This window comes from Tenrec ecaudatus, chromosome 2 (assembly GCF_050624435.1).
Source record: "Tenrec ecaudatus isolate mTenEca1 chromosome 2, mTenEca1.hap1, whole genome shotgun sequence".
Taxonomy (NCBI): domain Eukaryota; kingdom Metazoa; phylum Chordata; class Mammalia; order Afrosoricida; family Tenrecidae; genus Tenrec; species Tenrec ecaudatus.
The window spans coordinates 32420623-32447929 of record NC_134531.1 but is presented as its reverse complement, the minus strand read 5'-3'; the positions used below and the strand labels follow the sequence as shown (position 1 = coordinate 32447929).

Here is a 27307-nt window from a genome sequence, read left to right as displayed (position 1 = left end):
GGCTTCCTCTTGGAAATCTCACTGTTCTATAAGGTCACATGCTCAAATGGCTAGGAAAGGGGAAGAGGGAAGGGAATAGGACCGGCCTGAGAAAATGAGGTGATTAAAAAAACTGCTGCAAGAACAGAAAGGGTTCCCTATTTTCATTTGCACAGGAAATGGGAAGAAATCAATAGGGTGGGTGGGTGGGGGTCTGTTTTGGCAAGCAGGATGCTCTATGGGAAATGTTTAGCACAAGGCCCCTCACAGTCTGTAAGCCTGCCTTATCCCTGTCTGGTCCCTATATAACCTGGGAAAGGTTTGGACTACCTGCTCTTTAGGCTTAACTAATTACCCTTTAATGATCAGTGTTTTAAAACATCAAGAACAAATGAACTTAATGTTTCTTAAGCTTAACCTCTTCTAAGACTTGAAGATTAAGAGGCTGCAGAGACTCGAAAATAAAATGGGCTCCATTCAGGCTCCCTCGGGGAGCTGTCATGTTGAACAGAAAAGGAGACATGCGCCCTGAAAATCCTGCCACTGCGCTTCTTTTAAATGACACGTAGGGTTGTTTGGGGGGTTTTCTTTAATACTTTTATTGGGGACTCTTACCACAAACCATACATTCATCCAGCATGTCAAGCACATTTGCACATAAGCCACCATCATCATTTTCAAAACATTCTCTTCCCACTTAAGCCCCTGATATCAGCTCCCCATGTCTTCTCCCTCCCTCTCCCACTTACCCTCCCTCACAAACCCTTGATAAGTTATAGATTATTATTTCCATTTCTTACATCGCCTTCTGTCACCCCTGACCCACTTTTCCATTATTTGTCCCCCTGGGAGGGGGTTCTAGTTTGATTCTTGTGATTGATTCCCCCTTTCTCTCCCCACCATCCCCTAATCCTACTGGTATCTCTATTCTAATTGTTGGTCCTAAGGGATTTATCTACCCTGGATTACGTGTGTTGCAGGCTCTTAACTGTAGCAGTGTGCATGCTCTGGTCTAATCCGATTTGTAAGGTAGAATTGAGGTCATGATAGTAGGGTGAAGGAAGCACCAAAGAACTAGAGGAAAGCTGTGTGTTTTACCAGTGCTATACTGCACCCTGACTCTTTCATCTCTTCCCTGTGACCCCTCTGTGAGGGGATGTCCAATTGTCTACGGACGGGCATTGGATCTCCACTCCATACCCCACCCCCATTCACCTTGGGTATGGTTTTGTTATGGATCTTAGATGCCTGATATCTGATCCCATTGACACTTCATGATCACACAGGCTGGTGTGCTTCTTCCATGTGGGCTTTGTTGCTTCTGAGCTAGATGTCTACTTGTTTATCTTCAAACCTTTAAGACCCCAGATGTTATATCTTTTGATAGCCAGGCACCATCAGCTTTCTTCACCACATTTGCTTATGCACCCCTTTTGTCTTCAGTGATCAAATGACCCATAGTTTTGATGAAAGTTCTACACAGGGTAAGGCACCCAAATGAAAATGAGAAGCAGCTCAGTTAATTGTGCGCTTGCTTCTGATGCAAAGGAGAATAACAAATGTCTGTAGTTTCATGGATGCCGATAAAAGAATCAAAACTCTTGAGTCAGAGATAAAGGACCTTATTAATCTCTTGTATTTCGTCACATCTTCTGAGCAAGAATAGTTATTTCACTGAGATAAGGAGAGGGGTAAATTCTAGTTTTTAAGGAGCTAGGGAGGGAATCAGATATATAATGTGATAATGCTAATATAGCAAGTGCTTTGACCCCACAAAATATGTTGGGAGAAGTGAATTTATATGAGGACAAATGAGAAAGTGTCCTGGAAATGGCATGTTTGAATCTCAGAGAATGAATATGAGTTGAGTAGATTAAAAGCTGACAATAAAAGCATTCTAGGCAGGAGCAGTAATTTGAGGAAAGTCACATGATGGACCACATGGCGTATAGGGATGGGGCTGGTGGGCATCAGCAGTGTGGCAGTTGCATAATCTCTTCTCAATTTGAGTGAAGAGATGTAGTCTAGCCTGTCAATCAGGTCACAGCTTGATGATCTCATTTGGAAACATGACAGAGATAAATAGCTCACTTAAGGCCAGACCCAGTCTCTCTGCCTTCCCTTTCCTGCTATTAACATCAGGAAAGGGGGCTGGAGGAGACATGTGGAGACCGTGCCAGCACTGAGGTGCATCCACTGCCACTGGACTCACAAGGCCTGAGATGTTCCTGCATTTGACACATTGCATGGCTGTATGAGTCTAAAGAGGAATTTATGGACTAGTATTGGACAGAGGGGCTAATATTGAGTTTATGGGCTTGATCTGGATTAGGCTGTGATGTTTTCTCAATATCCAATTGCTCCTTTTTATAAATCCCTTTATCATAAAGCTCTTTCTTATACACATATGAATGTCTATGAATTTGTTTCTCTAATCAACCTGGACTAACAACCAGTTAATGTTTCCGAGGAATAAACTGTGAGGTTTTCTATGGAAGATGAGTGTCCTGGAGGCCAGACTTTGAAAGATCTTGAGCTATGGGCCATGATGTGGGCAAACTTTGGGCTAGAATAATATGACCCCAGGGGAGAGGGCGGATTTAAGAAGGCAAATAAGAAAGCAGAAAAATTCAGATATATTTTGACACTCCATAAATTGATGAGGGTTTGACTTAGGAAAGCAAGTAGTGGCAATGGAGAGGACATACAATTGGCAGCATGATGGACAGCCACAGAATTGATGCGTTTGACTTTTGGTGCTTGTGAAGAATATTGGAAATGGTGTGGACTGCCAGAAGAAGCAACAAACTTTTCTTTGATGAAGCATAAGCAGAAGGCTCCTTAGAAGAGAGAATGTAAGACTTCATCTTGTGGTCTTTGGACATGTTTTCAGGAGAGAACAGTCCCTGGTAAAGGACATCACGGCTGGTAAAGTAAAGGGTCTGTGAAAAACAAAGACCCTTGAGGAGATGGACTGGCCCCGAGGCCACACTGGGCTCTGACAACTGTGAGAATGGTGAAGGGCTGTGGAGTGTTTCCTTCTGCGTTCAATTGATTTGAAGGCACCTGACAGCAAAGATGACATAATGGATGGCAGGACTTTGATATTTGTAAATTGTGCAACTGGGTTTCTATAGGTGAGAGAGTATGCAAGAAGACTAGTAGGTTAATGTAAGAAGATTTATGAATTCTGATTTGGAAGTATCTGTGGCATCATCCAGAAGAAGGTATCCAGCAAGATACTTGGACATAGGAGTCTGAACCCCCAAAACAGGTCTTAGATAAACTCATATATGAGTGGGTTATCAGTATATAAATTATTTTTTAAAAGAGAGAGAATTACAAGCTAGTGTGAGCAAAGCGGAAATCTAAAAAGAAGGCAGAGAAAGAAGAGTTCATACAAAGTCTGAGAAGACGTGGTAAGACTAGCTATGTCTCTTTATGACCTGAATTTTCTCATTTTTTAAGTGAGAAGATTAGACACATAATTTCTGAAGCCCTTCAGAAGAATGGCTTCTTCATAATGATGAAAAATTGGAGGCAAGAATTTATGTTCTGCCACATCTGGAAAATAATACTGCTTTCTACACCACAATCAAGATGTCCTGGCACAGATGTCTTGAATTTGTTTCAAGAACAAGGAAATGTTTGTAAATATACACTTTTTCTTAAGCAGACACACATGGTCTGTATGTTCTTCCAAATAATGATACATGCCAATGTATCAAAGGAAAATGGAACACTCTCTCTCTCTCTCTCTCTCTCACACACACACACACAAACACACACACACGCGTGTGCGCTTCCATCCACCCACAACATTTGTGTCCAGTCAACTCTGACTCATAGTGACTCCAATGACAAAGTTTAAGTGCTTCGTAGTAGTTATGAGTTGGATTCTTAAGCAAAAGTTCGGGAATTTGAAATTACCAGCTACTCTGTGGAGAACAGTGAGAGTTTCTATTCCCATCAAGAATTACAGTCTTGGAAACCTTGTCCTGTCGGGTTGTTCTGAGCTGGCAGCAACTCAATGTGAGCGAGTTTAGGATTTCCCAAGCCACTAATCCTTTGGAAGCCAACTGTCACATAGTTTACTTGTGGAACAGCTGGTGGACTCAAACTTCCAACCTTCCAGTTGGCAATCGAGTGCTTTATATACAGTGACACAAGTTTGAACTTTTCAGATCACACAAAATCTCATCTTGAGTTTTGTGACTTTACCAGAAATTCTTAGACCTAAGGGTGGCTGTAAGCACCATCTGCATTTGCTTGTGGGCCACCTAGTGAATATTTATATTCATGGTTATTTAAATAGGGACTTTGATTGAACTTTAGTTAGTATGTGGGTAAATGAGAGGACGCATGTATATGTGGGTTCTTCCTGTCCATGGTAATCCATCTGCAATAATATAGGTTACCTTCACTCCAAAACTATCGGTGAGAAACTCACTCGGATCATACAAGAAAGTACTTCATATGATCTTCTGTTGAATCTCCCTCAACCTTGAGTTAGTAAAATTATTATTTTAAACATATATTTTTATATTTCTATTTCAAGGTAAATGCATGTGTAGTTTTTAAAAATAGTACAAATACACAAAACTGTTTATCTACTTTCACCCAATGGTCATATCTTACATACTATTAGTACAATATTTACAATGAAGAAGTTTATGTTGATATAATCTCCCTATCTTATTCAAATTTCATGAGTTTTCCAGGTACTCATCAGGAGGTATTTATTTTATGCAACATTATAACATATGTATATTTGAGCGACCATTGTTATCATAAAGACAGAGAACAATTACATCACAGAGACTGCCAATCTTACTTTTCATTTGATAGCTACAGTCTTCCTCCAACCCACTTGGAAACAATCTGTTATCTTTCATTTGTTGATGTGGCGTGGCTCAAAATGAGAAGGAATAGCAGCAAACATCTATTAATAATAGGAGCTTGGGATACATGAAATATGAATCTAAGAATATTAGAAGTTAACAAAAATGAAATGTAATAAGATCAATATCTTTATGTGAGTAGTGAGTGAGCTAAAAGGAATAATATTAGCCATACTGAATAAGATAATGATATGGCTTACTATGACTTTATAAGTTCAAGATAAATGGTGTCAAACTTATTGTTAAAGACAACATGTCAAGATTTATCTTGAAGTACAATGCTTTGTGTGACAGCATAATAGCTATGCACATTCCAAGAAAGCCGTTCATACAGTTGATGCCAGTTCATATTTACATATCAACTGCTACAGCTAGTGATGAAGAAATTGTAAAATTATACCAATGTCTTCAGTCTGAAATTGATCAATTGTGCAATCCAGATACATTGATAATTATTTATAATCAGAATGGGAGTGTTAGAAGCAAAGAGAAAAGACAAATGTTGGAAAATAGAGCCTTGGTTATAAAAACAAAGCTGGAGATCCCATGAGAGAATTTTGTAAGACCAATGACTCCTTCATTGAAAATACCATTTTTCAAAAACCAGAAGAGACAAAAAGTGGCTAAGGCAAATGAAACCAACAATGAAAGTAAAAGAGCTGAACAGAAAATCTCACAGAGCAACTCTAGGTAAAGTGAAATAGAATAATGAAATGGGCACGGAGCTGGAGACTCTGCCGTCAGCACATATGAAGCTAAAAGACAGAAGCAAAATCAGAGCTTTGAGCTGCAATATTGGAAGATTCTGTGGTTGACATTCACTCATTACAAGAACCATGATTCTGAAGGAAGAAGTTCAAACTGTACTGAATGAATGAGCAGAAATCAAATCTTCATGAAGTCGTAGGATACCAGCGGAAATGTTTCAATCCACGAATGAAGCATTGGAAGCACTCACTTGTCAGGAAGAAGGAATCTGGCAAACGGTTAGCTTGTCATCTGACTGGAAGAGAGCCCTATTTGTACTCATTCCAAAGAAAGGTGACCCGATAGAATTCGCAAATTAGCAAACTGTATTTGCCAGGAAAGTTTTGCTGAAGATCAATTAACGATGGTTGTAGCAATATATTAACAGGGAACTACCAGTGTGAGTTTGAGTTTCCAAGCTGAGGAGTCCATCCTTGGCACTATGTCAGACAATCCAGCCAATCCTTCAGAGACACAAGGTGTGCTTAGTATTCGTAGTCTGTGCGCAGTCTGGTAACCTTGGTGAAATCTATCCACAATGGATGTCCGGCTGGCATTTAGACCACCAGTGGCATAGCTTTCAGCGGCAGAGCAATAAGCAATCCACCACAGTCCGACGGACACATGAGGGAGACAAAAAATACGTCTTTGGGGTTTATTTGGCTCCTATGTGACATTTTGGAATTGTCCCATATGGTTTTCTAGACGGTAATCTTCACTAAAGCAAACAGGCATGTCTTTCTCCTTTGAAGTTACTTGGTGGGGTCAAACTGCCAAGTAAATCATCTCTCTATGTGTTTCTCTCTACCTCCCCTATCTATATATACATACAATTACTAGAAATAAAATTTTAAATAAATGTTGGTCTTTGTTAATAAATTTACATTTTTCTCCAAGGGCGACTTGCCCCCATGGTAACCTCTGCCCTGGAGTTCTCCCTGTCAGGTCAGGCTCTTTAAGTATCTTCGGGGAAGAAATGACAGTGATCGTGTGTATAACAGAGAGTTTGCCCAGAGTAGTAAGTTGCTTCTGTCAAGTTTCTGCTGAATGCCCAAGCTCATCATCCTTGGATGCTCTGCAACTAGCACCACCTCCATCTCCCCTGAGCTGTTGAGCCCACTCCTGTCAATGTCTCCTTCTTCCTCCTCCAGCAAGGATTGAAAATAGTGCACCATGCCGAGAAGACGCTGTCCAGCTTCTGCAAGTGGCAGAAGAGCATCAATCCCAAGAGTGACCTCAACCCTGTTCATCATGATGTGGCTGTTCTTCTCACCAGGTACCACAGGCTGCCTGGCACTCAGGGAGGGAAGCAGGGGGCCGAGTGGGGGAAGTGTTGCCAGCTGTCTTAGCTTGCTTGTGTTGCTGTCAAACAAATGCTAACAGTGATGACTTTAAAGACCAGAAACTTACCATCTCCTGTTCAGAAGCTCAAGGTCTGAAGTGAGGCCAGCTCTAGTGGAAAGCGCTCTCTCTGTCAGAGAGCAAGGCCTCTTTGGGGTTCTATGGCCCCCCCTTATTTCTCAGTTTCCCAAGGTATCTATCTCCTCTCCTCCCTTGTCTCATTAATGTACCAAAGAAGTTTAGATCCGTAGGCAAAAAGGTTAGGATTCTAGAATCTGCTTTAGCCATGGGGTGGAGTGGGCACACGAGCTAATCCATCACATAATTTAATATATTTATTAAATCATAGCATTGCATAATTTAATCATGCAAGCGCATGACATCCTCAGCACTCTCCCCTGCTCTCTGTCGTATTAAAAGCCAGTTTCTAACTCTAAATGGTGAACATTTGTTTCAAATGTCCAAGCTGCTTCCCGCTGGCTTTGCTGAGAGGAAAAGAGCCTGCATGGCGCAGTGCTTAAAGCCCAAGGTTTCCTTCCACGCCCCTCGGCTGCTCTTGGGAAACTCTGGGGTGGTCCTCGCCAGTCCCTCCAGGCTCAACTCAACCGCAGGGGCTGAGATGACCAGAACCGTACAAGGGGGCTTCAGAAGTTCTTGGAAAAATGTCATTATCTTTTCATTCCATGTCTCCATGACCTCTCTGAAGCCCCTCGCATGTCCCAGAAACGCGTCCTCTCCTGCACAGGGTGGTGGGAACAAAGTAAAGAAATGTCATCGCTCTCAGACTTTGGAGAGCCTCATCGTCACCTGGAGAGGCACGGGCTTGTCAGAGATGTGACCCCGTTTCCCATGCGAGTCTGACACCGACCAGGCCTGAAGGATTCCTGTTCCTGCGGTCCCTCCAGGTCATGGTCTCCATCTGGCCGCGTTGCTTCTCCTGCCACTTTGAGCCTGCGCCCTTTGTTCTGGTTCATACCAGCCGGTGTGTTCTATGCACGGTGTTAAACAAGGCCATCTGTATCATTGTTCCTCACGTGGGTCTGGTGTGTGGTAGGAGGTGTGAGCCGATGCCTGTGGCTTGCAGCAATGATGAAAGCAAAATATATTATACAGAATTTATACTTATACATTCACGGATACATATGTATGAGAGGAAACCTGAGACAATGCTCAAACAAATCAGCAAGACAGCTGTGAGCATGTCAGTTTGCAAGCTGCTCAGACTAATATTTTCAGTTCACAAGGACGCTGAGTGTCTGATGGGTCCTGAAAGCTGCCTTTGTCACTCAGATGCAGCCAGGTAAACGTTGCCGACTGATTTTAGAAAATGATTTTCATCTCTAAAATTTATAAGCATACCGTTTTACACAATTAATAGTAATGGTGTAATTGTTGTGTCATTGTGTTAGTCTGGGTAGACTAGAGAAACAAATTCATAGACACACTCCTGGGACTCCTAACATGGGAATTGCCAGCCCTTCATTATCGTTTCCTCCAGTTGATTTATTTATTATGATTATTTAAAAACTTTTAAGCACCGCTTTTACTGTGAATTGGCTTACTGTACAAATCAGGTTTCATTTAGTAACTCATACACCTTTTGATTTATGCCAATGTTTGCAATCCTCTCCATGTAACATCACGCATCCCAAGTCCTCCCTGTGCTTCCTGTTTCAAATCATCTTTCTTTCCTAACCTTTCAGAACTTTGAACTTGGGTGAGTGCTGCCCATTGGATCACTAGTGGTTGATTCTTCTAAGATGTGTATACCTCTCCAGTGTTATTGTCTGCCTTATAGACCTGTCTATTGTTTCATTGAAAATTGAGCTATGGGGTTCAGTTCATTTCCATAGCTGAAGGGTGACTAAAGGCCAAAGTCCCATCACTCTGGATCTGACCAGTGTGCCTGCTCTTAATGACTTTGAGTTTTGTTTCTTATTTTGCTTCCACTCGACCTGGGAGCTTCTAATAAGATTTCTCTCAGGGGCGATAGTAGTGAGAGCCAGGTCTCAGAGACCTGTAGGCTGATGTTGCCCCGGTCCATTAGTACATCGAACTAATTGTTTCCATGCACCTTCAATTGTATCCACGCTCCTTCCTTCTGGGCAGGGAGAGACTTTAGATGCACTTTAGATAGCTGTTGGGTTGTTAGGTGCTATCGAATCGATTCCGACTCATAGCAACCCTGTCCAAAGCATAATGAAACACTGCTCCGCTCTGCACCTTCCCTACCATTGTTCTTATGTTTGAGCCCATTGTTGCAGCCACTGTGCCAATCCATCTTCTTGAAGGTGTTTCCTCTTCGCGGCCCCTTTATTTTCCCAAGCATGATGTCCTTCTCCAAGGATTTGTCTCTCCCAATAACATTTCCAATGTATGTGAGGCAATCTGGCCATTCCTGCTTCTAGAGAACAACGTGGCTGTGCGTCCTCCACGACAGACCGGATTGTGCCCTTGGCAGTCACACGCCTTGTAGACCTCAGTCACCACTCACCAGAGTAGGAGCCGGTCATTGTCTGTGTGAACTGTGTTGCGCCAATGATCTCCACGTTTAGAAATGCGCAGTGCTTGCTACAGAAATCAATCCTCTTACGGACAGAGGTGGAGCACACGGTTTAAGGAGAGGACCCTCTCTGCTGCAGGGAGTGTGGTGTGGTTACACCTTGCACTTTTTATCCTTAAGAAGTGATAACTTTATTTTGACCACAAATAGCGAATACGGCACCAATAAGGATCATATACAACCTTACATAGGTGTGAAAAGCCAGTCAACTTTTCTGGTTAGTTCAGGCTTTTTGAGACTCTATTTGTTCGTCCAATCCAAAAGTACTTACTTAGCAACTATTATATACCAGGAACTAAGAAGTCTAATCAAAAGAATCTCCAAGTGGAAGAAATGGTTACACACAAGACTGCTAATGAAAACACTGGCAAGGTGACTCTGCCTGAGAGTACCTTGGAAGGAAGGCCTGGCAGTCTGGTTCCAACACATCAGCCTTGCCCTTGGATTTCCATGGGTCAAAATTGATAGCAACTTGTTTTATTCGAATCTAAATGTAGGTTTCTGCCTGGCACAAATAATTTTCACAAATTATTTTCACAAATAATTTTCACTAACCTAAAGGTTATTGGTTTTAACCCACCCAAAGATAGCACAGAATAAAGGCCAGGCATCCTGCTTGTGTGAAAATTAGTCAAGAAAACCCAAAGGAGTTTTGCTCTGTACCACAAGCAGCTACCATGAGTCAGAATCAACTCCATGGTGTGGTTTTTGTTGTTTCTTTTTAGATGAAGGAAAGGCTTACATTTGAACAAAGGAAGGTACATGCCCAGTGGGCATCCCTATGTAGGAATGCGGGGTGTGGTAGTTCCATAATCTCTTGTCAATTTGAGACTAAGAGTGAAGGGATGGAGTTTAGCCTGTCAATCAGGTCGCAGCTTGATGACCTCATTTGGAGGCACTAAGGAGATAAAAGAGCTTGCTGGAGGCAGGACACAACACACACACACACACACACACACACACGGAGACCCATGCTAGCACTGAGATGCTTCCACAGCTACAGGATCGACAAGATTTTCCTCCCACTGGCCTGTGAGGTTCTTGCATTTGGCATCATTGCATGTGTTGCATGAGTTTGAAGAGGAATTTATACATTGGTATTGGACATATGGGCTAATATTTGAGTCTGAAGAGGACTTTATAGATTGGTGTCAGACATGTGGGCTAATATTGGACTTATGAACTTGATCTGGACTGGGCTGGGATGTTTTCTCAATATTCAATTGCTTTTGTCTATAAAGCCCTTTCTTATATACATATGAGTGTCTATGAATTTGTTTCTCTAGTCCATCCAGACTAACACACATGGTGCATATTAGTAGAGGCTATTTGGCCCAAGCACTTCAGCCCCAAGCACCCTCATACATTGGGAGGCCTAGGTACTGTACACATGTGGTCCCTGGGATGGGTCATGCTGTCCCTGAACACTCTGGTCCTGCCGTTGAGTCCTTTGACAGGGTCATCCCAGTGCATGAGGGCCTACAGTTATCATTCAAGTAGTTATGGTCAATCCTCATCTTATCCAACTGCAAACTTTAACCACCAGAATGGCCACAGTTGAGACTTATAGCCAAGGAATTTGACCCCAGCAGTCCTATTCTTAATTATGAGCATGAATTATTCACAGTCACACTTTTAACCGCTGAGCAACACAAATGTGAAATATCTGCTCTCCTTTTATCTTTTTCTGATCATTTTTTCTTAGAAATAGGAGTGAGCCTCATGAAATGGTTAGGAACTTCACCAACTGCTAGATAATGAGAGTATTTCAGTTTCTAAAGTAGAGTTCCTCAACCTTGCCACTGTTGATGTTTGGGGCCACACATCTGGGACCAGATGTTACTTATTGAGCCTAATAGGACGTTTATCAACAGCTCTCCATTTAGTCATGAAATGCCAGCAGCAACCTCCTCCCTCCAGGGTGTGGGAAGCAAACGTGTCTTCAGACATTGCCGGTGTCCTCTGCGTTCGATGGGGGAAGGAAGGAGAGTAATATCACTCCTAGTTGAGAATCACTAATCTGCAAAAGAGAAATATGTTCTGAGAGAAAGGGAGGGAAGAATGGTGACTGAGCTCTGCCTCTGGGAGACCATCAGAGCACAACGTTAATGGAGTTCACCAGAGAGTCTAATTCAGTAGAGCGTGGCCGTGACCCAGAATACCACCAATGAAATGAGACTGGTGGGCATAGGCCAAGGCCTGCTTCCCAAAATGTGCAGCAACGGTTTAGCACTTCTCCCTTTTAGGAGCTCAATCTCCTTGCCTGTAATAACCATCTTCCTGCAATTCTTTTATTACTCTGCTTTCCCTCCTTAATGCTAGATATTCAAGGACAGCCAAAGAACAATTGGACCTGACCTCCCGCCATGTGACAATGAGAGGGTCAATGGATTAGCAATGTATACCATGCATCATTTCCCAATAGCACCATCAAGACTAGGGGCTTTGGGGAAATAGAAATGGCACATCCTGCAAGTTGGGTGGGGAAAGGACATGGCAGGTTCTCCATCAGATGCAGAAACTGCTTAGATATTCTATGATCTAATCTAGCTCAACACACTGATCCTCCCGGCAAGCGGTGCCATTAAAGTGTGGGTTTCAGTTGATGCCCTTCTGAGACTGGAGCGCCTCACTCCCACACCATGTTCCAGTCATGGTTGGGGTCTTGGAAAATCAGAACTCCCACGGCTCCTCCAAGCCTGGATCTTTTTACAGCCCAATTAACACAAAAAGCAGAAGACCTTCTGTTGCCAAAAATGGTGCTGGCACAACCTTCATCAGCGTTAAGGCCAACAGTGAACTAGTGCTCAGAATCCAGCTCAAAAACTAGCATTTGTGCCAGACCCTCTTGGCAGGGAGCCGCTCTTGTTGAGCTGCAGGGAATCAAAGGTCCAGTTCAGGAATCTTTCAAAACTCCTGCCTTGAATGGATAGGGGAGATAATTAGATAATTTAATCTTATAAACCATGGGGGTCTGAGGAAACGCTCCTTTATTTTGCTTGAGTAAGTCGATAGTGAGGTCCCAGTAATGAGAGGATGGAAGATGCTTATGCTTGGGGGGGGTCATGGGGTGAGACAATTGGGTTCATCTCTGGATACGCAGGTGGGAACAGTTGCCATTTTCATGAAGGAGAAAAAGTTTTATGATGAGTTAAGAGCTGAGGTCTCAGAAAAAGCTGAACCGGTTTTATGTTTTTTGCAAAACACCACCCATCGCTGATTATCCCGATTTAACAATTCAAATTAACGTCAATTTTCAATCAAATCTTCTCTCTCTCTCTTTTAAAAAAAAACAAATAATATAATTCGGTTTTCTGAGCTCAAGGTTGAAAACAGCTGAAAATAAAATATGTTCCCAAACATCCCGTTTGTTAGATATCAGTGAGATTCCATACTCAAGAAATTGAATCAGGAGAGTCTTGATGAATTCAAAACAGTTCCCTACACTTACGTGGACAGTTGGTTATTTTTGTCTCTGATTTTGTTTGTTTGTAAAGCATGGTTTTCCCAATCCTGTGGAGGGTGAGTGTGGATGCCGCCTTTGAGCAGGAGGGCTTTCTTTCTCAGACATGGCCTCACAGACTTCAGCATCTTCATTCTCTGATTTCAGAAAAGACATCTGTGCTGGTGTCAATCGGCCCTGTGAGACTCTGGGTCTCTCCCATCTGTCGGGAATGTGCCAGCCTCACCAGAGCTGTAACATCAATGAAGATTCTGGACTCCCTCTGGCTTTCACCATTGCCCATGAGCTTGGACACAGGTAAAAGGTCAAGAAATTGTCATACTTCTTTTTTTGCTGTATTATGAATAACAGTATAGAATATGGAGAGAATATTAAACTGAGAGATTTATCAGAGAATCTCTGATAAACCCAGAGATGCTGATTGCTTTGTGGCTTGAATCTATGCTTTCTAAGACCCCAACTTTCTCATCTGTGCAACGAGAATAATAGTGTTACTTCCCACCCTCCAATGTCTCCTCTGCCCTAGCCACTTGCATCTCTATCCATACCAAGATCAGAAACCACTGAAATTCTCTGGATCCGAATGTGCTGAAAAAGACAAGGAAAGATCCTTTCCCTCAGCTGTTCAATTCCAGAGTAACACTCCTTGTTTCGTTCTTAAGAAATGGTCATCATATCATCAGTACTAAAAAGTCAAAAAGTTAGTCATTTTGTGCCTTTGCTTTATTCTAGAAACCAGGCTCAGCTCTTCCATAAAACAGTTTTATCTGGTAGTTATTATTAACTCTATTTACTTACATATTTTAAGGAGAAGATTGAATAAAGAAAAAATTTTAAACTGCTATTAACTGGGGAAGCACACAACAGTTGGCGAGATGTCCAAGTTATAGGAGAAAGGTGTGCATTGTATTAGGTGAATTTACGAAAGGCATATTTCAAAATGCTTGGGTGAAGAGAAAGTAAGGATTCTGTATTCCTCGGGCATAAGTGGTCCCCAGGGAGAAAGGAGCTTACCTGTGACTCTGTCACTGAGTGCTGTACCCTGGGTTCTCTAGAGGAGCACGTGCAGTGGTGCCTATCTCTACCCACACACAGAGAGAGATGTGCTTCATGGAAACATCTCATACAGTTGCAGAGGCTGGAAAGTCCCAAATTCATGGGACAGGAGGCAGGCTAGAGACTTCTGTGTTCACATGCTTGCAGTTTGGGGAATCCAAAATCGACACATGTAGTGGCAGAGTGCCAGCTTCTTATGTCCTGAGAAATGGACTTCAGACAAGACCAGTGCACGATCAAGAGAGAGAGAGAGCTTTGTCTGGCCATCCATTTAGATATTTGAACACAGGCCACATCCCTAAGGAACTTGCCCTCCAACTCGTTGGCTACCCACAGCATATCACAAAATAGAGGATACTGTAGTGTTTGCCAAGCCACTGAAGGCCATGGCCTAGCCCAGTTGACGTACAACATTAACCCTCACAAACAGCATCATACGAGTTGGAAACTCAGAGGGAGATGCCTGTAAATAAGTGACCCTTTACCTGCCATGAAGCCAATAGGAGTGTAGGACAGTGAATAAAAGGGTCAGATGTCAGCCTCCACTCTGGACAACTGACCCGTAGTCCTATGGATAAACTCAGAGAGACGATTTGGGGAAACTATATCTCAGAGTTATTCCACCCAAGATGGGGAGGACTAGAGTATTTGAGATAGCAGCATCCTAAGTCCTTGGTTCAAAACAGCTTCTTAGACTTCCTGACTGTGTTGTTCTGGGTTGACTAGAGAAACAAATCCAGAATGACACTCATATGTGGAAAGAGAGAGTTTTATACACAAGAGCAATTGAATATTGAGAAAAAGTCTCAGCCCAGTCCAGATCAAGTCCATAAGTCTGATATTAGCCTACATGTCCAATACCAATCTATAAAGTTTTCTTCAGACTCACAAAATACATGAAATGACATTGAATGCAGGATGATCACAGGCCAGTGGGTGCAGTCTTGTGGATCCAGTGGCAGTGTAAGCATCTCAGCACTGGCAGGGGTCTCCATGTAGCTCCTCCAGCTCAGGGCACTAGGGTAGCTCCATGTGTCTTCTGAACTGGAATGTCTCCCAGGGAGTCCACCTGTGTCCTGTATTCAGCAAGCTATTTATCTACTTAGCACCTCCAAATGAAGTCATCAAGCTGTGACCTGATTGACAGGCTAAACTCCACCCCTTCACTCTTAATCCTCTCAAATTGACAACAGATTATATAACTACCACACTGACCTTTTGGAACTTCCTACTCAGTGGGCAGATACTGGCATTTAGAAGCAAATGGATGATACAAGAAGCTTGCGCTATAACAACTCAGGGGCATAAGTGCCATCCCTTGGAGACTTTAGACACAAGGAAGACAGACATACATACTTTTCCCTATTATTCTCGCAAACACAATGAAAAACCCTGGACATTCTGTAAACGGTACGCATAATAGACTAAAAAAAATGGAAAGCAGCAGGAATACTGGCTGGGAAGGCTGGGCTTGCGGATTGACTTGTTCTGAGAATGGGTCCTGTGGGCTTTCCTTTTGGGTATGAGCAGCAATCAGAACAGCTCCAGGGTTCTTTCTGCCAACGGACCAGGAAAGGGAAGGCCAACAAGACAGAAAACTCTTTGACAGTATTGGTGTAGTCAAGCCAGATATCACACACACACACACACACACACACATTGTGGCACCATATCTAATCCGTCAAACTGTAAGTGGGGGCTTTGACTTCCACTCATGGAAACTCTTGGACAACACCCCACCCTTGTATTTAGTATTGATATAAAGGTCAATTGAGGAGAGCTTTTATTCCCCAAAGCCAGGCACAAGTCTTTTCTCTCGCCATCATTGTATCAGTATAAACCACCTGGGGGATTGGAACCTCCTTACCAGCAGTAAGGAGGCCATGTGGAAAAGCGTCCACTTCCACCAAAGCCTGCCTCCCAGTCGTTCCTGCCAGAGTGGGTTCTAAAAAGCCAGGTAAAGCAAAAGTTTGTAGTAGATCCAGTCTCACAATAGTATGGACATGTCCAGGTTACAATATAAAATCACTGTTTATGACAAAACATCAGGAAAATTCCAGGCTACACGAGAAAAGAAAATCGCTAGATGACAGCACCAAGCGGCCCTCCGAGAAATGCTTCTGTGAGCAAGAATTAGCAGCATTCAAAAATAAATTATTTTTAATAGTCTCAGCTAAGAAACAAAATCATTTAGAAAGGAAATGATTGTGGTTCAAAGCTTGACAGATGGGCCCAGGGACAGAGGAAAGAATCAATGGCCCAGAAAACAGAGCAATAGAAAATATTTAGCCTGAATGAAAATGGAAAAAAAGAACAATAGCAACAACAAAAATCCCCAAACTGAACAGAGGCCCTAGACTGGTGGGATTAAAGAGCATTGACACAAAACCTATAGTTAGCATTCCTTGGGCTGTGATCCCCATGGTGAACAGTCAGAAACCACCAGAAGCTCCCAGGGAGAAAGACTAGGTTTTCTAGGTCCGAAAGACAGCTAGAGTTTCAGAAACCCACAGGGGGTCGCTGTGAGTCAGCACTGACTCCATGGTGCTGAGTTACACTTAGTTCGTTTATGGTTAACATTACATTTAATATTCAAAGACCGAAACATTTCGTCCTCAGAGGAGGAAAAGGAAACAGAACGGATGCTCTCTTCGTCAACACAGTACCGAACGTCTTGGCCCGTACAGCAGGGGAGCCTCATCTTTAACTTCACGGTGATCCTCACGGGGCGAATGCTTAAGCATGTGGGTCATGGGATTCAACTCAGCAATTTCAAAAGCGATGCGTTCTTGATGTAGTGAACGTGCCGATAGCAAAAAGTTACAAACTGGAAGATTCCATTTCTAGAGTATTCTTGAACTAGCAAAAGTCTAGGCCTGGGGAAGAGATGAGCGAGCGGCTGGCAGGGACTGCAGAGGGAAGGGCGTTTGCACGGCTCAGAGAGAAATGTGAAGGCACGCACGCGAGCTTGAGGTTGAGGGAAAGAAAAGATGCTTTTAAAAGGCGCAGAAGCCACGGGCAGACGTGAGGAGATCTGGAGAAGCGTTTGCTGGGAGCAAAGGCTAGCTCTAAGTTATTATTTGTTTTTATTTTGCGGCTGAGTTCTAATGAACTGTGGCTTGAACCGAGACACAGTGGGAGGATTATTGGAGTGTCTAGGGGCAGCCCAGTAGGAGAAAATATGATAGATCAATACTGCAACAAGACGCATGTTGTGAGTTAATAACAAAAAATACCTCGCGGTTTCTTGGAAACGTATTTGTTGGGTGATCAGCTCCGTTGACCTTAGCAAACGTGCTATAGCTTCAGTGAACACAACGTTCATATCATCAGCAACCTACATTTCATCAGTCATTCCTAGTCAAGGTCTCACAGCATCCTTATCAGCGTTAGTCAGCATCCAGAAATTAAAGTGGAATTTCCAGGAGAAATCTAAAAACCTATCAGAGACCTCACATCCTTCTCTTTCACGTAACACAAATATTGTGGTTCATAAGACCAGAAGGCAACATCTACTCCACATTTTATCTACTTCTGGGGTACGATACACTTTATTTACAGAGCTTTGCTTATTGCAATTATAAAATTGGTTAGCTCCCAGATGAATTAGAAAAGCGCACACCCATATGCTAACGGATCTTCTCTGCTGGCGGCACTGCAGCATAAATACTGAAAGGCGAGGAGTGGATATACTGCCCCCACATGCTCCAGAACATGGAAACGCAGAAGTCGCCCACTGTGCTAGTGGATGCTGCTAATTTGGCAAGCCCATATTAAAGGAAATCTTTTTAAAAATTAAGTGAAACAGGCTAAATATTCAGACCCTACGAGGGCTCCTTTCTTAGTACTAAACCTCTGCTTCCATTCCAATGGCTGGAAAATCGCTTCTTGTTACTCAACCACCCATCCCTATGACACATGGACTTGACTTCATATTCAGTGGCCCAGTGGTTCCATGTGACAGAGCGCTCCATGTATTAGGAGGAAGAGGACGCAGAGCAGGGGACATGTTCCTAGAAACCCTGTGCTTTTCTCATTAGATAGGTGGGGAAATTAATTAATGAAAAAATTACGTGAAACACAATGAGTTTTTCAAGAGCTGGTTTAATTGTAGGCTTTGAAGCCACTGTGTATAAGATCCAACCATATGCCTTGCATATGGAAATATTGATACTTTTATGTGCTCTTGAGTCCGTGCAGCTCATAGTAACCCTATCTAGGCATAATAGGAGACACGCAGTTTTGCACTGCGTTACAATGATTGTGATGTTTGAGGCTGTTGTTGCAGCACTGGTGTCGATCCATTTCATTGAGGGCCTGTCTCTTTTGCACCGACCCTCTATCCTGGTCCAGGGATGGGTTGGTTCCTCCTTATAACATGTCCAAAGGACTTGAGACAACGTTTCATAATCTTTGCTTCGAAGGAGCATTCTGCCTGTACTAGCTTCCAAGACGGATTGTTTGGTGCGTATGACCATCCATTGGCCTTTCAGTGTTCTTTGCTAGCATCATATGACAATGCATCACTTCTTCTTCCATCTTCTTTATTCACTGCCCACCAGATGAAGCAACTGAAAATGCCTTGGTTGGGGCCAGGTGCACCTATTCTTCAAAGTGACATCTTTGCTTTTTAATACTTGACAGAGGTCTTGTGCAACACATTTCTTCTATGTACAGATTCTACATGAGCACAGTTAAATGCTCTGGAGTTCCCATTCTTCATAATGTTATCCATCCATGAGTTTGTCATGATCCACAGTGAAATACCTTTGCACAGTCAATGAAATGTAAATTCTTTCTAACAGTCATGGTTTCAGTCAGCATCCATCTGCATCATATCATCAAGGATTGCCTTTGTTCTATGCCCCCTTCTGAATCTCGTCTGAGTTTCTGACAGCTCCTTATCAATGCACTACTGGTACAACTTTTCCTGATAGTCAGCAACATTTTCCCTGCATGCAATCTTAATGCATTATGCAACGGTTCCTGCGTTGGGTTGGGTCATCTCTCTTTGGAATGAGCTCGAATGTGCAGCTCTTCTCATTGGTGAGCCAGGTAGTGGTCTTCCACACGTCTTGGCAGAGATGAGTGATCTCCTCCAGCACTGCATCACTGTGTTGAAACACTTGAATTAGCATCCCCTCAATTTCTGCAGGGTTTTGGGATTTTTTGTATTTATTTTTTGTCAATGGCTTCAGGGCATATGGGATTTCTTCCTTTAATAATAAATTTTATTGATCGCATGCTATCTCTTGAAATGGTTCAATTCATTCTTTTTGGTGCAATAACAGTGTCTTCCTTCCACCTGTATTATTTTAAGCTTTTTATTGTGAGTTAGGTGGGGGTTTATATTTCATATGATCATTTTTGTGTTCAATAGTTGAAGTAATATACCAAATTTCCAATAGCTTGTCCTGTCCCATCACTTCTGTTTCTCCCGTCTCTCTCTCTCTGTGGCACATTATCTTCCCATTCACCCTAGGTAATCCCTGTTCACCTATAGTCTATTGCATCTCCTTCTCTCCTTCCCTTCTCACCTTGGTGCTTCCTGTACGGTTCAATAGTTGTCTCGGGTTGTTGTTGTTGTAGGTGCTATCACTTAGTCTTTTAACAGCCTGTGGTATTTTCAATATTCAACATTCTTCACCAGTACCATAATGCAAATCCATCCATTCTTCTCCAGTCTTCCTTCTTCAATGTGCAACTATCAAATGTACATGAGGCAAGTGAAAATACCATGGCTTGGAGTCAAGCCCACCATCATCCTCAGGGTAACATCCTTGCTTTTCAATACTTTAAGGAGGTCTTGCACAGTGGGTTTACCTAAGCAACTCATCTTTTGATCTCCACGCTGCTGCCCATAAGCATTGATTGTGGATCCAAGCAAGGCAAAATCTTTGACAACTTCAAACTTTTCTCTATTTATCATGATTTTACCTACTGCTCCAGTTGTGAGGACTCTGATCTTCTTTACATTGCATTGGAATCTCTACTGGGAGTTGTAATCCTTGATCTTCATCAGCAAGTGCTTCAACTTCTCCTCATTTTCAGCAAGCAAGGTTGTGTCATCTATATATCCCAGATTGTTACTAAGTCTTCCACCAATTCGGATGTCATATTCTTCTTCATAAAAACCAGCTTTTCTGATTATTTGCTCAGCATATAGATTAAATAAACATCATGAAAGGATCCACCCCTGATTCATACCTTTCCTGTCATACTTCCCTGTCCATGTATTGCTGCCACAGTTGTTGAATGGTCTTCAGCAAAATTTTACTTCCATGTGATATCAGTGACATGGTTCTAAGTTTGAACTTTGTGTTGGATCGTCTTTCTTCATAATGAGCACAAACATGGATCTCTTCCAGTCAGTTGACTAGGTAGCTCTCTTCCAAATTTGTTGACATAGATGAGCAAATACAGCTAGTGTTTCATCAGCTTATTGAAACATTTCCATTGGTATTACATCATTTCCTAGAGTGTTGCTTTTGGCTAATGCTTTCAGTGCACCTTGAACTTCTTCCTTCAGCACCATTGGCTCATGCGCATGTGCTACTTCCTGAAATGGTGGAATTTCAACTAGCTTCTTTTGGGTGCAGTGACTGTATATTCGTCCATCTTCTTCTGATGTTTCCTCTTGCTTTCTTCATAAATGACTAACTTGATGTCCTCCCACAGCTCATCAGGTCTGCTATTATAGTGTTCGGTGCATCAAATCTATTCTCAAAATTCAGGTGTGATAAACTCAAGATTGTATTTGGGCTCTTGTGGATTTCTTTCAATTTTCTGATATGATCACTTGATGGTCCATTCCATAGTTGGCTCCTGATCTGGTTTTAGCTGCTAATATTGAACTCCTTTATTGTGTTTTCCCACAGATGTGGTCATTTTCGTTTCTGGGTATTCCATCTGGGGAAGCCCATGTATATAGTCACCTTTTGTCTATTGAAACATGATATTTGCTATGAACAAATCGTTGGTTTTGAAAAATCCATCTGTGTGATCTCCGGCTTCATTTCTACCACCGAGTTCATATTTTTCAACTACTCCTTCTGCTCCTTCTTTGTTTCCAACATTTGCATTCCAGTCACCAATAACTAGCGATGAATTTTGATTGCATGCTTCATCAATTTCTAACTGAAGTTGTTGTTGGTAAAATTCTTTCATTTCGTTCTCACTAGCTTTTGTGGTTGGTTCATAAATTTGAGGAATAATTATGCTACTTGGATTTCCTTGAAGGTAGATAGACATAATCTTATCACAAACAGCATTAGATTTCATAATGGATTTACCAAGATATTTTCTGACAATGCATAATATGACATTCCTCTCGATTGTGTTATTACCAGCATAGTACATGATATGATTTTCTGAATCAAAATTGGCAATACCAGTGAATTTCAGCTCAGTCATGCCAATAATATCGATCTTCATGTGTGACATTTCATTTTTTACCAATGCCAATTTTCTTAAATTTATACTTGGCACATTCCAAGATCCGACCATTTAAAGGTTGTTGCAGCTGTTTCTCTGTACCCATGAGTCATGCCCCATCAGCAAATGAAGATCTTGCACACTGCACTCCCCAAAGCTTATCTGAATCATGTCATTTTGGTAAATTCCCCTCCAAGAAATCATCTTCTTTTCAGTCACATTTCAAGTGTCTTCAAGATGCAAGAAATTTTCGAAACCTTCCAAAGATACTTCTCTGCTAGAATTGCTAATGTTGATCTCACTTTAAAGTGAGGTGTAAACATTTTTGTCAGAAGGTATCAATTTTAGCTCCACAGAGTAGCAGAATGGACTCTTTTCTGATCATATTTGAAAATTTGAGCCAATACTGCTAGTCTGTGGGTATTCACAGGCAAACCTCAGTGGGGAGGGTTCTTGTGGGAATCTCAGAAGGCAACTTGGATGAACCGAGGACTCGTTTTATAAAAACATTTCTGAGTCAGCTCCTTTCCTAGGCACCTCTGGTTATCACGGATGGCTGAGCTCTTTGGGTATCTTCAGAGATGTTTCCCCTCGTTTGACCTGATAATGGACGGTCCAGGGCCACAGAGAGTACGACCGGGAAGAGAACACTGGCTCTGGAGCACAGAAATCTAGGTTCTCTTCGAAAATGAACTGGGCCTCTCATTAGCTGTGTCCCTTTTCACAAATTGCAAAGGATATTCCTTGTGTGGAAGCTAGACAATGGTTTTGAAAGAGAATTCTCTCATATTATTAACATATGATGAAAATGAAGCGAGAAGGTTTAGCTCTTTTTTGATGTGGTCACTGCATTAGGAAAAAGATTATAGGCTGGGGCTGGATTTGCCCTCCTGATGCTGCTGATAGAATGTCAGACCGAGATAGCTCAACTTTTTGTCAGACAGAAGTTTTTAGTTGGCTACAAGGCTGCCTTGGCTGCACATATCAGCAAAGGCATGCCTAAAATATCTCCTGTGCTTTTGAGTTCAAAAATGAGCTCTCTCCCTCCAACTTTAAAGTGTCACTTTGTAAACAGCTGCCTTCTGTACAAAAGTGGCTCTCTGCGGGTTATTATCATCTCGAAGGAGCTGCGATTTTCTTCTGCTTAATTCCTGTTTGCTTGCTCTTCTTGTGCTTTGTGCCTTCCTACCAGTTTCGGCATCCAGCATGATGGGAAAGAGAATGACTGTGAGCCTGTGGGCAGGCACCCATACATCATGTCCCGCCAGCTCCAGTATGATTCCACCCCGCTGACCTGGTCCAAGTGCAGCAAGGAGTACATCACCCGCTTCTTGGAGTAAGTGACAGCGCCCCTCAGGATGCTTGAGACTTGGGTCCCTTTAAACCAAATGCCACTTTTTACAGGCAAGGCCTGCTTTTTGGAGAGAGCTCTGTACTTCCCGAGGGCCACAGTGTCAGGGTGGCATTAGAGATGGCGGGGTTCCCTTCTGCTTCCTGCGTTCCTGAGTTGTAGATGACTTCGACCCTCCTTCCACAGCCAAGTTGACATCCTAGCCCCTCTCTGCTTGCCCCTGCCCCAAGGTGGGTCTTCAAAATATGACTGGATTCCAATACTTGGCTCCTTTGGCCTTTCCTCCCTTCTAAGGGAGGACTAGCAGGAGAAAACTAGACAGATGAGCAACAGTCAGCAAGATCCCATTGGGGGTTTAAGCGATGGTCAGATCATTGCTAGATTACTGGTATGGGGTATAATTTACATTTTCAGCGACATGACTTCTCCCTTAGACCAGGAACCCTCTCTACCGTGAATTGTTTTAAAGAAAAATGGTCAACTAAAGGGATGGAAACTTCTGTCGAATGAAGGGCTAACGAGAAAGGGTATTATGAGCAACTGCTTTAATTTCCATTCACCTGTTTTCAGTCGAGGTTGGGGTTTCTGCCTGGATGACATCCCCAAAAAGAAAGGCTTGAAGTCCAAGGTCATTGCTCCCGGAGTGATCTACGATGTTCACCACCAATGCCAACTGCAATATGGCCCCAATGCTACCTTCTGCCAGGAAGTAGAAGTAAGTGTTGGGCATCTTGGTGTACCAACATACTAAAAGAAGGGGCGGAGAAATATCTGGAAAATGGAGAATCAAGACACGAAATGGAAACTTTCTGCTCATAGCAAGCTGTCTGTAAGGCATGGAAGTTGAGATCATTGGTTCATATTGTAAGATTCTTTGTCTTTCGTATTTCTATGGCGTCAGCTACTCTTTGCAAGTGAGTAGTGCTTGATCAAGTTTGTATTGGTTTTCAAGGTTCATGATGATTCACAATGGAAGACTCCACAAAAAAGAAAAAAAACACTTAATGCTGAATTTCACATCTGGCTATAAAGTTATACCATATCTCAAAGTAAAAGTTAGATTCATTCCCAATTTACATGTCTCTCACAGCTTCTAAGTGATAAGTTCTGACACCAAACCATATCAATAATTTATAGCCAGTTGGGGGATTCAGCCAGTTTGTATCGGTTCAGCAGAACCAATACCTATTGGTTCCAATTTTTTGTTGAGTTCAGAGGCAAGGCGGTTGATAAAATGAAACTTGTAACGAGGGTTTGTTATTCTAAGCTGGGCGGCTGGGCAGAATGTGGAAATCTCAAATTTGCATTCCTTACTCATGTTTAACTTTCATCTGGACAACAGTAGTTTCTAAGCTCCTGTAGTAATGTTCATTCCATCTGGTATTTTTAAATATTTTTCATGAATATTTTTAAACTTTTATAAAATAGTCTTTTGTACCTCTTTTTATTATTCTTATATATTTATGACCTGTGTAAAATAATAAACTACCCTTTGGTGTGTCTGTTTTTATACTTAAAATAGTCACTAGGACAGTAAACTGGTTGTTAAATTATTTGAATCCCACCACTGTCTAGCTCAGTTCCCTCTTCCTAATTTACATTTATGACTTTCTTAATTCAGTTGCCAAGGATCTCTCCTTGAGATTAGAGTTAACATCTACAGGTTCTTTCTCACATCTAAATAGTCATCCAAATTATTTCACACAATACAAGCTAGCTATGGCTCTGCTCCACTCCCAATCAGAGGATAAGACCCAAGTCTTTTGTGTCCTAGACCCTTGTGGTCTGCCTATTCCTTTGATGTTTCCCTTTCACTGCAAACAGCATGAGTGTTACCATACAGACCTTGTTAAGGTGAGTCTTGCTGAATCCCTGGCAGATTCCATGTCATGCCCTGAATAAGATGTTAAAAAATAAGCTCTAAAATTAATCAGATGCACTTTTTACCTCAAGGAGCTCATGCTCTGGTGGAAAAGGTAGACAAAAAATTAATTACCATGAGCTAAATACAAAAAAAGTGATGTATAGAAAGAATTCTGGAGATGGAATAAATTGTGCTTAAACAGCAGTACTTATCGGATGAGTAAAGGCAGTATTAAAAATCTTTTGCCCTTCATTTCCAAGTGGGCACCACCTTCTGTAAACGTTTCTTCAAAGTATTTATAAAAGCTGGCTGCTTCTACAAGGGACCATGGTGGGACCAGGGGTTAGGCAAGTCACCCTGTGGGAGAACGAGGAGACTGCGCACAGGAAAGATTTACAGTCTTGGAAACCCTCTATGGGGTTGCTTTGAGCTGGGATAGAGTCAATGACAGTGTATCTCTTGTTATAAGATTTCCATAGGCCTGATGGATTCCTTGGCCACATTTAGCCTACTCTCAAATCTAATTTACTCCCCAAAGGCAGTCAAATGGAAATCTGACTGTTCCCTTCTGGTTAAAATCTGTCATAACTCGCTCCTCGATAATAAAGTTCAAGTTCCCTGAGTCTAAAAGGGACTTTAAGGTTGATCATACCTCTTGCTCTCTGGCTTTATCTGTTACAATATTGTTTTAACCCTTCACTCTATATTCACATGCACTGATTATGTGTATTATATGTATCTTGATGGCTCGATATTTCCTATCTTGGGAAACTCTCCTCCATATTTTAAAGTATGTCTGTATTTCTGCTCTGTTTACTCTGTTTAATATATTTATTGACTTCTCTAAACTTACTCATTGTATTTCTTACTTCTAACAGATCTATGTATTTTGTTATTCGAGAGTTTTTTCCTCCATTGTTTTTATTAGGAAGTCTATACCATGTTTAAGCTACTTTTAATGTTAGTTTTTTCTTTTTTTAATCATGGGCCTCAAAAACTTAACAGTGGTTTATCAGACCCACAAAAATTATATAACAAACCAACATTTTAAAAACCTGGTTCTCCTAATTCGGACTTTCAAAATGACATTTTATTGCTTTAATTAAATATATAGCACATTGATTTTGCAATTTATGTTAGATAACTCTAATTTCCAAAGTCTGTATCTTCTATTTAGGGTTTACACTGGCTTTCAACTACTGGGCATTGTTTTCCTTTTGAATTTATTATGAGCTTAGAGTTTTGAAACCTTTAATTGGGTTATTCTTTGAGGATTAGATGGATAACTCTTTTTAAGAGAGAAATTTCTCCATCAATCTGAGGTCATTTTTAAAGTAGACTATTGGTTTGGTATTTTGGGGATTATACAAGTGGTATGGGGTTGACTGAGAATAGAAACTCTCAGAGATCACATCTTACCAATTCTTATAGAGTTAATATCAAAACAGCCATGTATTCTGGCTCTGTCTCCTTCTTTTATTCAGTTATTTGGAAGTATGCCTTTATACAGGTGTTTTCCATCCAACTCCTCATTCCAAATAAGCCTTAATATTTGTTTCCAGCACCCAAGTGTCCATTACAATTATGTTCTTGGTTTCCAGGCTTACATCTCCAGATTAATAAACCAGTTACATTGTTGGCCTCTAAAACTTGGCTTTATTTCTTGTCAGTTCTGGAATGCATTTAAAACAATAAAAATATTTGATTCACCAATTTGGATGTTCTTAAGGTAAAAAGGTTTTCAGGCTGTCTATTCTGTTGTTTACTAAAAACAGACTGTTCTGATTATCACTGACTAATTCCTTTTTTGCCTTCGGTGTTTATCCATCCTAGCAAGTGCAATGCTACCCACTCACTGCCTCTGCACTAGTCCTGTTTCTCACAGTTTTGGCCTCTGTTTATATATCACTTCATATGACACTCTGCATTTTCTTAACAAAGTCCTTATTAGACTCTATTTTTATTGACTGTTTTTTGTTTTGCTTTGTTTTTGTCCATATACCACACTAAGTTGTCAGCTCCCTTTGAGAATTATTATCCCTAAAAATCAATTAGTATTCCTTATAGTGCCTGGTGCAATAAGCACTTTTTACATAAGCAAATGCAGACATCAGATTCTGACCATATTGTAACCAAGATATCCTGAAATTTTTCAGTTAAAAACATACCCAAAATACTAGAAAATATAGCATCATTCTTTCTTATGAAAACATTTAAAATAGTTTATGATTCAAAAGATGCAGAATATTCCCAAGAGTTCCTGTGTCCTCTTCACTCAACCCACGGACATTTACAAATGTACAGTGAACTTGCGAGAAACTAAAAGAAATCTTCTGAGGGAGAAGCATTCCAATGAGAATGGTAAGCACGATCAGCTGTTGAAGCTCCCCTGGAGATAAGCACAGGGCTCGAGCTCTCACATCCCAACATGGAGAAGGGATGCCACCTTCACTTTGAACAGGACAGGCCATTATACCCGAGACTCCTGCTCACAGAGCTCGGCCGTCCTTGAGCTTCATGTCTGAGAAAATTGAGAATTAGAAAACATGAAAGTGAAATTAAGGACAGGATAGGAAGGTTTGTTAACGTCAGTTATGAGTTCCAGGAA

The 27307-nt window shown here is 41.7% G+C and overlaps 1 protein-coding gene across 1 annotated transcript in view; it reads left to right on the top strand.

Moving 5' to 3' along the window:
• Positions 1–27307, top strand: part of ADAMTS12 (ADAM metallopeptidase with thrombospondin type 1 motif 12) — a 369301-nt gene that overhangs the window by 223352 nt on the left and 118642 nt on the right. The window contains exons 6-9 of the mRNA XM_075540912.1: positions 6779–6903; positions 13142–13291; positions 22677–22820; positions 23406–23550. Of these exons, the coding sequence (XP_075397027.1) occupies positions 6779–6903; positions 13142–13291; positions 22677–22820; positions 23406–23550 (564 nt within the window). The remainder of the gene's footprint in view (positions 1–6778; positions 6904–13141; positions 13292–22676; positions 22821–23405; positions 23551–27307) is intronic.